This window comes from Lycorma delicatula, chromosome 3 (assembly GCF_047948215.1).
Source record: "Lycorma delicatula isolate Av1 chromosome 3, ASM4794821v1, whole genome shotgun sequence".
NCBI classification, from domain to species: domain Eukaryota; kingdom Metazoa; phylum Arthropoda; class Insecta; order Hemiptera; family Fulgoridae; genus Lycorma; species Lycorma delicatula.
In genome coordinates, this window is record NC_134457.1 from 226,695,685 (window position 1) to 226,711,551 (window position 15,867).

At 29.0% G+C, this 15,867-nt stretch overlaps 1 protein-coding gene across 1 annotated transcript in view; it reads left to right on the forward strand.

The window, feature by feature from the left end:
- The window catches only part of LOC142321322 (uncharacterized), a 132,665-nt gene that overhangs the window by 77,093 nt on the left and 39,705 nt on the right, over positions 1-15,867 (forward strand). The window contains exon 12 of the mRNA XM_075359314.1: positions 4,237-5,241. Within this exon, the coding sequence (XP_075215429.1) occupies positions 4,237-4,963 (727 nt within the window). The 3' untranslated portion in view covers positions 4,964-5,241. The remainder of the gene's footprint in view (positions 1-4,236; positions 5,242-15,867) is intronic.

A 15,867-nucleotide genomic window follows, 5' to 3' on the forward strand; every position in this document is an offset into this window, starting at 1 on the left:
AACATTTCATAGCTCTGTTTCTATTTAATAATTTAATCCATATTAATTTACAATTAAATAATGGATCAAAATAAGGTAAGAACATTTTGTTGCATTTTATTGCTTAATTGGATTCATATTTTGGATTATTAAGATTTGAATACTTTGGTATATTTTACTGCTTAGGTGGATTCACTATTCAATTAATATTGATTTATAAATAAATATACACGTGGATATGTTCATTTTTCACATGCATAATGTAAATATTATTATTAAATTTTGAAGTAACTTTCAGTTTAGATTTTAAGCCCCAAGTATGGAAATATAATTAGTACAAGAAGTAATCCACAATATATCTATTTTTCACAGAAAAAAAATACAATAATAATAATAATAAAATTTAATCCAGAAAAAAAAATACATAATTGTAATTTTGCTAAATTATCAGAACATTCCTCTTTATGTTGGTTAAAAAAAAATTAAGTTATTTTTTAATAAGAACAAAAAAATGATGTCCAATAATCCAATGTATTTATTTATTCAGTTTTTGTAAATGTACTGTCTAAATTTTTACCCATATTTTAAATAATGCCAAAACTTTTTTCTGTTCTGTAGGTTTGTAATATTTCTTGATAGTGCATTGCACATCTTAGGTCCTAAAAGACTGTAAAATCGCTAATGTAGAAGGTTTTCCTTCTACTATACCTTCCGTATTGTTGATGGTATTTGCCATTAAATCTAGGAAGTTTATGCTGAAGACACCATTATAAATGATTTGTTGTGCTATATTGATGAATTCTTCTAACAGGATCAGCATTTTATTTGATGAAATCAATGAAAATTTTTCATTTGCTTCTTCCAACATTATCCATGGAATTGTCACTATTCATCTCAATTGTAAAGAAATTTATGCAAGGTGCGGTTTCTTGCAGACTTGGTGTTAAACATTTAAAAATCGCCATTAAGATGCTGCATTGTAATTTTTTAATCATTATGCAAAAGATGGAGATGAATTCTTTACACATATCATGACATTTTGACCCCTGTAAGAGAAGATTCCTGCCATGACAATCCCAGTTGCCACACACCACTCTCTCTATTTCTAGCACTGATGGGCTTTACTGGAGGTCATCGTTTAGAGCTTCTAAATCTGATTACATAACACTGTCATCAGTTTGGCCTCTCTCAGAATGTCACCGATGCAAATGCAAATGCCTCAGCAAACATTTCCATCTGTGTGTTTACTAAACTCTGCTCTCATCTTCGTATTAGGCTTCTTCCAATTTCTCTCACTTGCTTTAATTTGTAGTACTTTCAACTAACTGATTAACTGTTTATGGAAATGCGATCTCCGCGCCTATATCTAACATGGACACAAAACAACCATTTCCCATAACTAAATTTCAAACTAGATGTACTATCAAAAAAATTTATTCATTTCAATCTACTAGAAACATCTAATTTCTAATTCCATATCCCTTAAACAAGTGTTGATTGCAACAACAATTTTGTCCTACAGATAGATACCCAAATCCAACTCTTAATTTGTCAGACAAGAAATTCAATGAAATTCTAACAAAACGTATTTACCATCTCTCTCTGTGCTGGTCTACTTTTGAGAGCGAGTCAAATGTCTTCACAGAGTTCCTAACACAATCTACCTTCATCCTAAAAATGATAAGTTCAGTTGACCAGGGTTTGATGCCAAAATGCTTATCTTGGCGAAGAAAGCACCCAAGCAGGTTCCTAGCCACCCAGGTTGCTCTAGCTATTAGAGCATCAAATTTCAGCCATCCTCTGCAGGGTCAGAAACCTAAGTAAGTATATTCGATTCCCATCAGGTTTTCCAAATAACTTGCAAATCAGCATTAATTCTTGCAAGTTCCCTTACTACTCTAGTACATACAGACTTGTAATTTGAACAGATATACAGGATGACTACTCTACAGGAAAATACCATGAACGTGACATCCATTAGACGATTCATCCCATCTGACCTACCTTGAGGATGGAATGGGTTTTTGTTCAAACAGAAACCTTGGTTCTCAATTTCTCATTTGTGCTTGGAGGTCAGGTGGGGCCTATCTTTTTTGGCATCATAGTGTAGTTAGCACTCAGTGGCAAGGATATCAGTAGTCTTAACATCCGGAATAACAAGGACTGCCTTGCAAGAGGCAGTTGTAGCCACAAATTACTGACAATTATAAGAGACACTGGGCTCCCCAGACATCATTTGGTGAGCCCAGACAGGTGCAGCATACAGCATTATAGCCTCATAAACACTGTTTAAAGATCATGCTTAGTTCTAAAATTTTATCTCCAATTGTGCTACTCTACAAATACCAAAGAAAGCAGCATCACACTTTCTTGGCAACATATTGAAAGAGCTTCTTGAATTGAAAATTCTCATCTAGGATAACATGTAGATACTTCTGAAGCAGGACATACCTAATTGGATGACATGACATTGATACACGAGCTTGTTGTGTAGCAACCAGTCACCCTTTGAGCAATATCATAATAGTTTTCTCTGGGCTGAACACCATCTTATGCTGTTATCTTCACAACTGGAATATGTTACAAGCCTGAGAAGCCCTGAACTCGATCTCACTCCATGAATTTCTTTAACTAACAAAAGCTCATCATCTGTATAAGTGATGACGCAAACCCATTGATTAATCTGAACCACATCAAAGAATCGAATTCAACAAACTAGAGTAAGGGTCCTATCATTCTATCTTGCGAACAACCTTTGGCCTTTGTCTTTTCTACCTCTGAGCTGCTGCCTTGAAAAACTTCTCAATTGCTGAAATAACTAAATACTACATTTAGCTCATTTTGGGTGCAATCACCCTTTTGGGAATGAAAGCTGAATTTTTATACCAGAGAGTAAACTTCAGTATATGATTGATTACCTTGTTCACCATGCAAACCAAACAAATTTAAGTAGGAGTCTGTACTTGAATAGTTACGACTACTGTCTTCTGGAACCAAAAACGTCCTTCCTTGCTGAGTTTATGGTCCATTTAGCATAAGTAAATACTGATGCACATTGTAAAACAGTAACAAAATTGTGGTAGACAGTTTGAAATTGTAGAGAAGCCTGTTGTCTAGCAGCATTTTGTTCCTCTGTTACATTTCATGGTCTCATACCAATAAGAAAATACATCAGTTGCTTTTAAAACTGAAGGAAATTTTCAATCAGCCAACCTGTACCCCCTTACTTAACCCCTAGTGGCTATCATTTGTTTATCAAACTGAAAGACCTTTTTTGGAGGAAAATGTTTGGGAGAGAATGATAACGACTTAAAACAGTGACTACTATCTTGGTGAACTGGGAACAGAGGAATATGATACAGGATTGCCCCGGTCAGAAAATTTGATAGATTTTCTTTTTATCATAAAATTGGTACCATTTTCTGGTTGGCCTTCATAGTATTTATATGTGTAATTTATGTAAAAGTACCTTTACTTAAATGCTGTTTAATCTGATTATGTTGTAGCAAACACAAACTGTTAACCAAAGTCAATTCCTAGTTATTATTATTATTGATAATAATAACAAAAAACCGTTTCAATGTGCAAATTATAAAATGGAATTTGTTTTTGTTTAACAGTATTTTGACTTGTAAAATTTAAAAAAAAAACCATCATTTTAGAAGCATTAAAACAATAAGTTTACTCCGTCTTTATGAAATCTATATAGAATTGAAACCTTTCCATAATCAAGGGCTATATTATTGATAAGAGAGGAACTTGAATATCTTGATCCAAATTCTATTTTAGTGTAGGCTTTAATTTTGTGACAGACTTTTGGCAAATTCTGTTTTTTCATTTTATTCCAAATAACATAGATTTGGTTGTATGTAACAATTATTTTGGGACCATATAAAAAAAGCTTGTTTTAAATGGGCATCTGTTTTAGGAAGATTTATAATTTATTAATTAAATTAATAAAATTAGTTTAGTAAGACTTGTTGAAGATCTGTTTACTATATAAAAGTTTTACTGGAAATGAAGGTTAATGAAAATTATTTAAAAAATTATTATTATTATATACTATTTATCTTTATAATTGCTGAGATGGCAGGTTGTATGATGTATGATAATTGACCTCAAATGTTTTTCAAGTCAAAGAAGTCACTGCATGTATGCATGATATTATTGGCCAGTTTTATTAGGTGTTCATTTCTAAACTGATTTCATGATTATTGAAATTAATCTGTGATTTATAAATTTTTTTATCTGTTTTAGGAAAATTCCATTGCCAGATAATAGAGACATAGTTGAAAGTGTTGATATGGAGATGAGTGATGAAGAGGATCCTCAGTTACCAGGGTCTTTTACATCAGTAAAATTAAAACCACCACCTCCCACATTGTTGACATCATTGCAGAAAAATCAGCTGAACAGAAAAATTCATAAATCAGATTTACGTAGTCCACTGGAACCTCTTACTGGTGGGCAGAGCCAGTCCATATCGTTTAATATATCTGTAGCAAATAAAATATTAACAGAGTCTCCTTTGAAAGAAAAAGAAGAGCCTAAGAAGAAATTACCTTTACATAACTTGAATCCTTCTCCTCCAAAAAATATTATTGAACTCAGTGAAATAATGCCACCTCCATTGCCTCCAATGTCAACTAAACCAGAAATTCATCCAGGGAACATCGGGGTTGAAATCACTAGTCAGAAATCTGTGAATCGTCTCCCCAATGAAGATGATAAAAGAGGAGTTCCTGAATTAAAAACGGAACAGCATCTTACAAAAAAGGATGAAAATGTTGTTGTACCTCAAAATAATAGTTCAGGACCAAAGTTTCCAAACACAAACTCTAGGTTTTGTGGTCCTAATAATGCAGGACCAAGATTTCCGAACCCAGTGCCCGGGCCAGGTTTTTCTATTGTTGAACAAGGTAATAACATTGCTTGCCAAATTTTGGACTTAAATAATCCAGTGAGTAACATAAAAAATGAGTAACAGGATGATGGCGGTGTGATAGAGGATTTAACATGGATGCCACTTCTTAATACACCTCCTCCTCTTAATGCACCACCACCATTAATTTCACAACCCCCTGTGTTTAGGCCAAGAGGTTCTGGTCCTAAATCATGGAGAGGTCCTAGAAGAGGGATGCCACCTCGGTTCAGACCTTCTGGCGGCGGTCCTCCTTCAGGAAATTTTCAACAGACACATAATGTGGGACCTAGACCTTTTTTTAGAGGAAACAATAATTGGAGACCACGCTTTAATAACTGGTAAGTCATTATTGTTAAAAAAAATTAAACAAAAAGATATAGTTGTGTAAAATATCTTAACATTTTATTTTTAAATATTGTCATTCAAGTAGTAATGAAAATAGTTTTTAAAAAATAAACTAATTACTCGTATTCTGGATCAGTGAGTCATTCTATGTCATTTTTCTTTTATTTGAGAATAACAGCTTTTCTTTAATACTGTTAATACATAAATATGTATTTGAGAAATTATATAATTTTGCCATAAGTATGTTTGTGTACATTTAGTCAAATGAAAATTTTGTCCAATGAAACAATTGTAAAAAGAGTGTATTATCTAATTTTTTTTTTTTTGTATTTGATTCTATGTTTGTATGTTTATTTGTTTTTTTGACAGCACTTATATATTTTATAAACTTATAAAAATGGATTTTACAATTTTTTTATATGCAGATCTTATAAGTTGAAGCACTAGGAAAGTGAATAAAATAAAAAAGCTTAAAATTAATTTGCAATCTTGCAAAATTTGCTATTTATTATGAGTGTTATAATGTAAATTTTGGTTTTTTTGTATTGATTTAGCCATTAGACAAATGGTGATTATTTTATTATTTACAACTTACTTTCATTCAGCATTTAAAAAAAATGTTAATTATGGTTATTTGTTTTAAATATGATACAACATTACTTTAATACCAAAGTGTAATTTTTTTTGTACATCAAAGATCAGATGTATTTTTTAAATGGAGATATTTGATATCATTTTTATAACGAAAGAAAGTAGTTATACCTTTTTAAATATACACATAGAATACATTATTTTTCCTTTACTAAATTAACAGACTCAATGATTAAAAAATAACTGAATTTGAATGGATTTTCCCTGTAGATTTACTATAATCAAGCAGCAAAAATGTTTTCAGTAAGGACATTTTGAATTAAAAATAAAATGAAAAAAAAGCTAAAAATTGATTTAAGTATATATCTCACTAGCCTCTTCACATGCCATATTCAGAAAATTGTCCTGTCAGTGATTTCAACTATCCATTTATTTTGTTTCAGTTCATAATTTCTAAAATTCTACAGCCATTTTTTAAAATACAGAAAAATGTGATTTCTTGATTCAAGGGGCCATAGGAAAAGCAATTAAAGATTTGTGCAAAATTATCATGCAAAAACATAATACTTTTGAAGCTCTCTGTATCTTTAGTTGTGAATATTTTCTAGTAGTTTTTTTACCGCTTATGAATCAGTTGTGATCCCGTAATCAAGAAATTGGAAATGTAAAATTCGTTTTGAGTTTCAAGAAAATAATGAACGTAAAGTTTCCTTATTGAACAAATTAACTCCTCCTCATAACAGACAGTGCTGTAGTCTTGACATTATTTTCATTTATAATATTTGGCTCATAGCTGTATTAAATTTACCCGTGAATTAATGCAGCATAATAATTTTTTCCAACAAAAACAAATTACAGCTTTTGATTTGCTGTATTTTTAATTTTGCATGCAATGCAAATAGATCATGAGAGGATACAACTGCATTGCTACATTCCAAAGGTTCACTATTGTTATAGTCAAATGTTATGTGTGTTTCTGATCCAAAAATTATTTAGAATGGTACTTTAAAATGGAAATTATTTAAAAGAAAAAAATGCTTCATGCATGATTGATGATTTTGTTTATAGTTTCAGTAAATTAATTAATGCAGTGAGTGTGTACATGCTAAAGAATGTTAATATTGTGAAATTTTACTTCACTCGTATCTTTTTAAGTTTGTAGTAAATTAAAAATCCATCATGAAAATAATTGCTTCTGACTAATGAAAATAATTTTTATTATAGAATTGTTTTTCTATTTTATTTAACCATATTGTTAATTTATTTTAAGTAGCATTGACTGCTGTGGTCATTAACTTTTAAATACTAACAGTCGCTCTCCTACCTAATGAGAATATTGACCTATTTTTTTTTTAATTTTTCCAATCTTTAGGAACAATTTTATAAAATTTTGTTTTACATTTTTAATTAATATCTTGTTAGTATAATTATGTGATGTTATACATCTTATTGATTCATGAATAAGATCATAAAAACGTCTGGATTTATCAGTTCTTCGATAGTATTTTGTTAACTATGATTTGGGAATTATACTAACGTTTTAAGTGTAGTTTACTTTATCCCCATATACTATTTTCACTTTAATGTAAGTTTAATGTAACGTCATGTAAAAGTAAGAGATTGTCTCAGAATGTTTCCTTGTTTCCTCAAAGTTTATAAAATCACAATTCTGCCTTCCTCTTAACTATTTTACAGAGTTAAGTGAAGGTAGAACAATAGACAATCTTTTGTCTCTTGGAGTTGAAGGAGGAAATCGATTTGAGCAGAACAACATTCGGTAGTTATAGATTAAAACCTCTGTAGAACACATTAATTTGTATATAATGTTAGTTTTGTTGTGCAGCTTATGGCACTCATTCCTACAAGATCTTAATTAAATTGGAAGATTGGTATCAGATAATTATCAAATTTTATTAATGAAGAGTGACATAATCTTTTTTAATGTGCTAATCTTTGTTGTTTTTTTTTTTAAGTTTTTATCATTGCATGTTTTGGTATAATATTTTTTAGTTATTTGAATTACAACTTTATTCTAATAGAAACTCTGAAGAAGGAAATCTCAACAGTTTTTTATTTTTTTTTTAATCTGCTGCTGTCAAAAGATTTATGTACACACTCATTTTTAAATATTATGTATGTTCTAAGTATTACTGTATCATGCATCTAAGACTTTTGAAACAATGTTGTTTATTTAAATGTTGAATTATTTTATGTTAAATTTTTTAAACGATATAAAATGTTAGGTTTATTTTCAGCATTTTTTATATGAAAAAATCCATTTTCATTAGATGTTTTTGTATTGAAAAAAACAATTTTGGTGTACCCTGTTACTTTGATACCTATTATTTCAAAAATCTTTTTAATTAGCCAAAGAATTATTTTCGATTTAAAAAGTAATAATTTTTAAAACATAATATCATGGCAAAACCTTTTTTGATCCAAGGTGACAGGAATTTAAGGTGCATCTAAATTTTTCATCTACAAAACAAATGCAGTCTCTCGTGCATCGGTCACCATAAACTTTCTAAAGAGTAGTTCATCAACTAGTTAATCTTCTTAAATATTTTTTTAAGTTCAAGCAAAATTTAATATTTCTCGCTCCTTGTGAATAATTTGCTTTCTTGAGTATCACAAACCATATTCTATTTATACATGAAAAATTTGCTATTTCTCAATGAAAAACAGTAGTGGGAGAATGTAACTAATGACATTTATCATGAAGGAAACCACTATACGGTACCAATTAGCAATCATTTCTACATCTTCATGTTGGAGCACTATTTAAATAAAGTTCAGAGTTTTTTGAACAGACCTCCTATTGTACATCTTTGTGAATAGATTTGGAATTCAGAATTTAAAATTAAAAGGTTAAAACAATAACAGTGGATAACTTATGTATCTCAGCTGTAATTAAAATTTTATGACCTTTTACTTTATTATATTAGAAAAAACTATTTAAAAATAAATATTCTGTAAAAAAAAAAGTTAAAGAACATATAACTAATTTTAGCAATTGTTTTTTGATATTTGTTATTATTGACTGTAAAAAAGTAATTTGTTATTTAATGTTTTTACTGTAAATTTTGTGAGTTTGAGAATTTACTGTAGCACATCTTTGGTGAGTACAGAAACATAGTACGTGTTCTACTGCTGTAATCAGTTGCTCATTTAATTTTCATATCTATATATTTCACTAATTTTGAACATCAAGTAACATAAGTAAACATAAGTGAACATTAGTAACATGTTCATGTTGTGCTTGATCTCAGTGTGCACTTTGAACAAGATATGTTTTTAATAAATGTCATAATTTTTTCACCGATCGTAAAATTTTTCTTAGCTTTGGCGCTTGGACCTTACTTAACAGTTCAACCAATCTCTGATTAAAGTTAATATTACTTATGCCAGATTTATAGAAGTCTGTCTATTTCCTGCTGCCACAACCCTTTAAATAAGAAATTGCATTTTACTAGCATAGTATAATGTAATCTTAGTCTGTATATTGGATTTCTCTTTAACCCTTCTGAACATCCTTCCTAATTATGAGAAAAATTCTCATTAATTTTAGAAAAAAATTAAAGTAACATATGTAACTTTATTTCAAAAATATGGCATTGCCATCAAAACAAACATATGAAAATCATTTTGATGGTATTTGTTGTAAAGGAGTAATAATAGTATAAACTTATATATTCTGCTTAATCAATTTCTTTATTGGTGCTTTTTACTTTGGACAGAACATAGCTTGGTTTACACTTGGCAGGATTGTGTATTTAGTTCCCTTATATTATGTGATGCAATACATCTATATTATGTAATATGTCACAGCAATATATTATATTATGTGACATATCGAGTTTTATGTGAATTAAGTGTGAGATTTTTTGTATTTTATGTGTTTATTATTAAATTATTTATTTATTGTAAATTTACTCAAAGTAATTTATGTCAAGAATAGTTTTCTTTTTTTATTAAGTTATGTTATAAATAAATGTAAAAGTACTGGCATATGGGTAATTTTAATAAACATTGAGCTAAGTTATTGTTATTAATTATTTAAAAGATTTTTTTTTTGTTGTCATTGTCTCAAAATTTGTCATTTATTAACTGCAAACTCCTAATTTTACAAGCCTAAGATTATTTTGAATATTAGTTTATAGATTCCGCAAATTTCAACACTATTAACTAAGTTTTTTAGGAATGTCTCTATTTTATTTTATTTTTCAATGTAATTCACTTATTTTTAATAAATTTTCTCTTTTAAGTGAACTGCTCTTTATTAGTTTTTAATTGTTTCATTAAGAATTCGCGTAAGTGATTTATTTTGTTTAATTTCTACATTATGTTGTAACACTTATATGTTGAAATGATTAACTTGGAGTAATGCTGTGTTCTGTACATATGATTTACTTGTGAGTTTGAATTAAAGTAGCTGTTTAGTTGATCTCATATTTAGTAACTCTCAGAAATCTTGTGTGTTATCTTTGGTCAAAATAGAAAGCATTTCAGTGATTGTAATTTCTATTTACTCTTGTGCATTGTAGATTGGGAAAGGTAAGGGGTTTTTTCAGAATGTGAATTCACCTTAAAGAATTGAACTATGGATAAACATATTTATCAATTATAACAACAATCCTTAATAACAAAATTAAACATTAGTTACAATTTTATGAATTAAATAAAACAACACAAAAGTTTGGCATTACTGTGCCATGGAAAAATTCATGGATTTTTTTTCCACATCATAACAGTATAGATAAACAATGTTGATGTAAATAGCTAGTCATTACTCTGATATACTTTAATTACAGTATCATCTAATGAGCACGAAGTTGTGTTATTGAGGGTCGTATATTAGAAAGCACTATTACCATTTCTATACAGAATTCTATACAGAAGAATTGAGAGGAGAGTGGAGGAAGTGTTAGGAGAAGACCAATTTGGTTTCAGGAAAAGTATAGGGACAAGGGAAGCAATTTTAGGCCTCAGATTAATAGTAGAAGGAAGATTAAAGAAAAACAAACCAACATACTTGGTGTTTATAGACCTAGAAAAGGCATTCGATAACGTAGACTGGAATAAAATGTTCAGCATTTTAAAAAAATTAGGGTTCAAATACAGAGATAGAAGAACAATTGCTAACATGTACAGGAACCAAACAGCAACAGTAGCAATTGAAGAACATAAGAAAGAAGCCATAATAAGAAAGGGAGTCCGACAAGGATGTTCTCTATCTCCGTTACTTTTTAATCTTTACATGGAACTAGCAGTTAATGATGTTAAAGAACAATTTAGATTCGGAGTAACAGTACAAGGTGAAAAGATAAAGATGCTACGATTTGCTGATGATATAGTAATTCTAGCCGAGAATAAAAAGGATTTAGAAGAAACAATGAACGGCATAGATGAAGTCCTACGCAAGAACTATCGCATGAAAATAAACAAGAACAAAACAAAAGTAATGAAATGTAGTAGAAATAACAAAGATGGACCACTGAATGTGAAAATAGGAGGAGAAAAGATTATGGAGGTAGAAGAATTTTGTTATTTGGGAAGTAGAATTACTAAAGATGGACGAAGCAGGAGCGATATAAAATGCCGAATAGCACAAGCTAAACGAGCCTTCAGTAAGAAATATAAGTTGTTTACATCAAAAATTAATTTAAATGTCAGGAAAAGATTTTTGAAAGTGTATGTTTGGAGTGTCGCTTTATATGGAAGTGAAACTTGGACAATCGGAGTATCTGAGAAGAAAAGGTTAGAAGCTTTTGAAATGTGGTGCTATAGGAGAATGTTAAAAATCAGATGGGTGGATAAAGTGACAAATGAGGAGGTATTGCGGCAAATAGATGAAGAAAGAAGCATTTGGAAAAATATAGTTAAAAGAAGAGACAGACTTATAGGCCACATACTAAGGCATCCTGGAATAGTCACTTTAATTTTGGAAGGACAGGTAGAAGGGAAAAATTGTGTAGGCAGGCCACTTTTGGAGTATGTAAAACAAATTGTTAGGGATGTAGGGTGTAGAGGGTATACTGAAATGAAACGACTAGCACTAGATAGGGAATCTTGGAGAGCTGCATCAGACCAGTCAAATGACTGAAGACAAAAAAAAAAATTACCATTTCTATAATAAAGTAACCGATTAAAGATTTCTTAATGAAAGTTTTCACTTTATCTCAGTACATCTTATGCCATTTTTTCATCTAGTCATCCTGAAAATTTTGGAACCTTCTGTAATGGTAACAAATTTTTTTATACTCTCACCGAATTTCTTCAACACTGTCCATTCTGAAGCTAGTGAGTGGTTCCTGCCGCTATTCATTTATTTTGAAGCACTCCTAATCAATTGTTCAGTTTGATGAAAATGTGAAAATCACTTATGAAGGGTCATGTCCAAGTCTTAGATGAGCAATCAAAAATATCCCATTTTAAATAATCAAGTTGTCTTTTTGTTTCTGAGGGGTGGTGGTTCATCTTAGAGGATCTTGCTAATGTATGACAAGTAGTCCTTTTTTGCATTTCTTAATATCTCTCTGCTATTGCTTTAGTACCTCACATACACATCTAAGCATCCTAAAAAAATGTAGACTCTGAGTCAAGAGCTTCTGCTGAAACTTCTTAAGTTAGAATGGTAAATAAGGTGATACCATTTCTTTGACTAACGTGTACTGCTTTCTTTCTAACGTAAGAAAAGTAATGTTGTTCACCTGTCATGATGTCCTTAAAATATTCATCTCCTTCCTTTCTGAATTAGTCAAAAAATAACAGTGCAGCGTCTGTATTTTTTACTACATTGATCAATAGCATTGCATTTTAGTACCTCACATAGATTTTAATTTATTTGAAATAAACAGGACAGTTTCATGGGTTACGGTGGGAAAACATGTGGAAATTTTTTATGTCATCAAGAGTTTGATGTAAGTCCTTTATTACATATATTGATTACATAAGCTTCTAAAATAATGAAACTTGTACAGAATATGAGAAATACAGTGTTGAGATTGGTTGTCCTTGAATTAACCAGGATCACGATTACAGTTCACGAACGGGTATTACTTTCCACATATTCTTTGTGCACATTGACTGTTCACCATGTATATTAACATGTGTAATATCTTGAATGTCAATATCTTGAAGCTTAACTCCTTAACTAAGCTAGTCAATGTTTTTTTCTCACCGGTTTGAAAAATCTTTAGTAGATAAATTGTGTTTTAATAAAACTTAATAAGTTTAAACTTTATAGGAAAAAGTATCGACATTACAGATTGATCTTTCCAGGTTCATAATTAATCTTTTAACTAGTTGTTTTTTTCAAGTTACAAAAATAATTTGAGTTTTTTATAGAAGAAAGAAAGTAGCAATATTTGTTTTACATTTTTAAAAAAGATCTCTGGTTTTTTTTAATCATATATTTTTTTAAATTTTTGTACATTCTATGTAAAAAAAATTGTTCATTTTCAACCAAAATGTTCAACCTTAAAATGCCAAATTAAAGAAAAAACTTATATTTATTTCATATAGAGTAAGAGAATAATACAATCTATATTTTCAAGTACAAATAATAGTTATAAAATAATTTTCAAATAAAATAATATGAACATTTTTATCATTATTAATTTTACTTATAATTAATATTTAGTTCCCATTTTTATCGGTTATTATTTGAAATAATGTTTGGAGACTACTTACAATATCTAAAATTAAGGTTCTCTTTTTATACTTTAAATATTTTTTTAGGAATTTACTAAAAGATATATTTTGATTGCTACTTAAAAACAAACAAAATTGACCTTGAAAAATTTAACAATCAAATATTTATTTTCTTTATTTTGTTTTACTTTTTCTCCTCAAAACAACTTAAATCAGCATATAATCATTATAAAGTCCATAAAGTAATATTTAACTATTTATTTAAGCAATAAAGCGAATTCTTAGTTATAGAATTTAAAAACTATAAAAAGAATGTCAGATTTTATTGAGGGAAAACATTAAAAATTAGTATAAAATTAAATTTTAAAAATCTTTTTAATTATGATGGAATGGCGTTTTTCAACAGTTATTTATAGATAAGGCATATTAGATCTGGAGGGTCGAAATAGGAGAAAACTTTTCCCACGCATGAGACCGTGTGGAAAAGGCTCGTAAAAGTAAGTATTTGGATTAACGTATGAAACTTTATAAAAATAACTTGGTGCTAATTTTTTTTTATTAACAAATTTAAAAAAAATTATTTTTTCAGTTTTCTTTTGTTTTTTTTAATATGTAAATTATTTATTAGAACAACAAAATGCCACTAACACCATAAAAAAGCTGAGAAAATTCTACACAGTTTTAATAGTGAGCACTTTTTTCTATGATCACTAGATTTGGCAGTATTTAATAAACAGATGGCCACTCACTAAGTAGGTGCACGACTGCTGCAGCAGTATATACTTACGAGTTGCATGTGCCATAAACAGATGCCCATAACTTGTGATTTATTAAAGATATTTGAGAAATTTAAAATGGTATATAAGTACCAAGACAATTTGGTATACAAGTACTGAAGACGTTATCATATTGAATGTTTGAATTCTCGGTTTTATTGTTTAAGTGTTAAATTTTGCAATTTGTTAATATTAATATAAGCCGTGTAATCATAAACAGATTTCAAAAACTAAGAATTCATGTTTGTAATGTCTTTTCAAGGCCATTATCTATGAATTCTGTAAGGAATATATCTAAAGGTTATTTATTATTTTTTTCAAATTATTTTAGTTGTATCTTATACAAAAAATGCTTTTTCGCATCCTCTCCAATTAGAAAAAGCAATCCCTATTTATTGTAATCTTTTAGATTTAAAATTGATTTAGGAGTTATGAGTTAGGTAAAACACATACTTTCAGATGGTGGAATCAGTTTTAATAAAACTTTAATTTTTCTGTGAGTTTTATTAGCAAAAAGTTAAAATAATCTCCAAAAAGATGAAAATATTGCTGTAAAGAAATTGTAAAAAGATGATGAAAATAGATTTTTATTTTAATCTTTGTAAAGTTGTAGATAAACATATGTTCTATTAATGTGTAACTTACAATAGTGACTTATTAGTTTTTTTAAAATTTGTTTTGAAGTACAGGGCTTTAATCAATAAATTGAAAAATTTATTGAAGAAAAAATTTAAGAAGAAAATCAGGAATTCAAATGTTTTAAATACTTTCAAAATATGATTAATTAATTTTGTTTAGTCTTAGAGAGTTATACATGCAATTTTGAATTTCTCAAATAAATCACAAGTTACAGGCACTTGTTTATAGCATGTGCGACTTAATGGCATGTATACTGCTGCATCAGTTGCGCCTACTTAGTAAGCGGCTTTTTGAGTAATAAATACTGCTTAAAAAAGGGCTCACTAGTAATATTGTGTAGAAATTTCTCAGCTTTCCAATGGTGCCAGCGGCGTTTCGCTATTTTAATAAATAACATATATTAAAGAAAAACTGAAAAACACTATTTTTTACAATAATTTGTTAATAAAAAAAAAATAGCAACAAGATATTTTTATAAAAGAGTCTCACATGAGACCCTTTAGGGACTCTTTCCACTTGGTCTAATACATGGGAAAATATTTTCTCTAATTTTGTCCCTCCAGATCTAATGTGCCTCACCTTGTCTATTAGTAAAATTAATTTTAAAATTATTTTTTTTTGCTAATGTTTAATTAATATAATATATATTGCTGAAATTTATTGGTTTATATTTAATATTGATTTATTTATAAAGTCATAATTTTTTTTTTCTGTATAGATTATTGATATAGTATTATTCTTAAAAATAATATTGTACAATTAAAGTTTATTTGTTTTCTTAATATTTGGAGCACAACCACATTACTATACAAAATTAGATTGTATATATATATATTAATTTTTTAAAACTACTGCTTGTTAACTTAATTTGTTAATTAAATATGTTAATACTCTCTTTAGCATAACGGGAAGAACATGTTTTCAGAGTATTAATCCAGCTTTGTCCCCTTTATCTAGTTT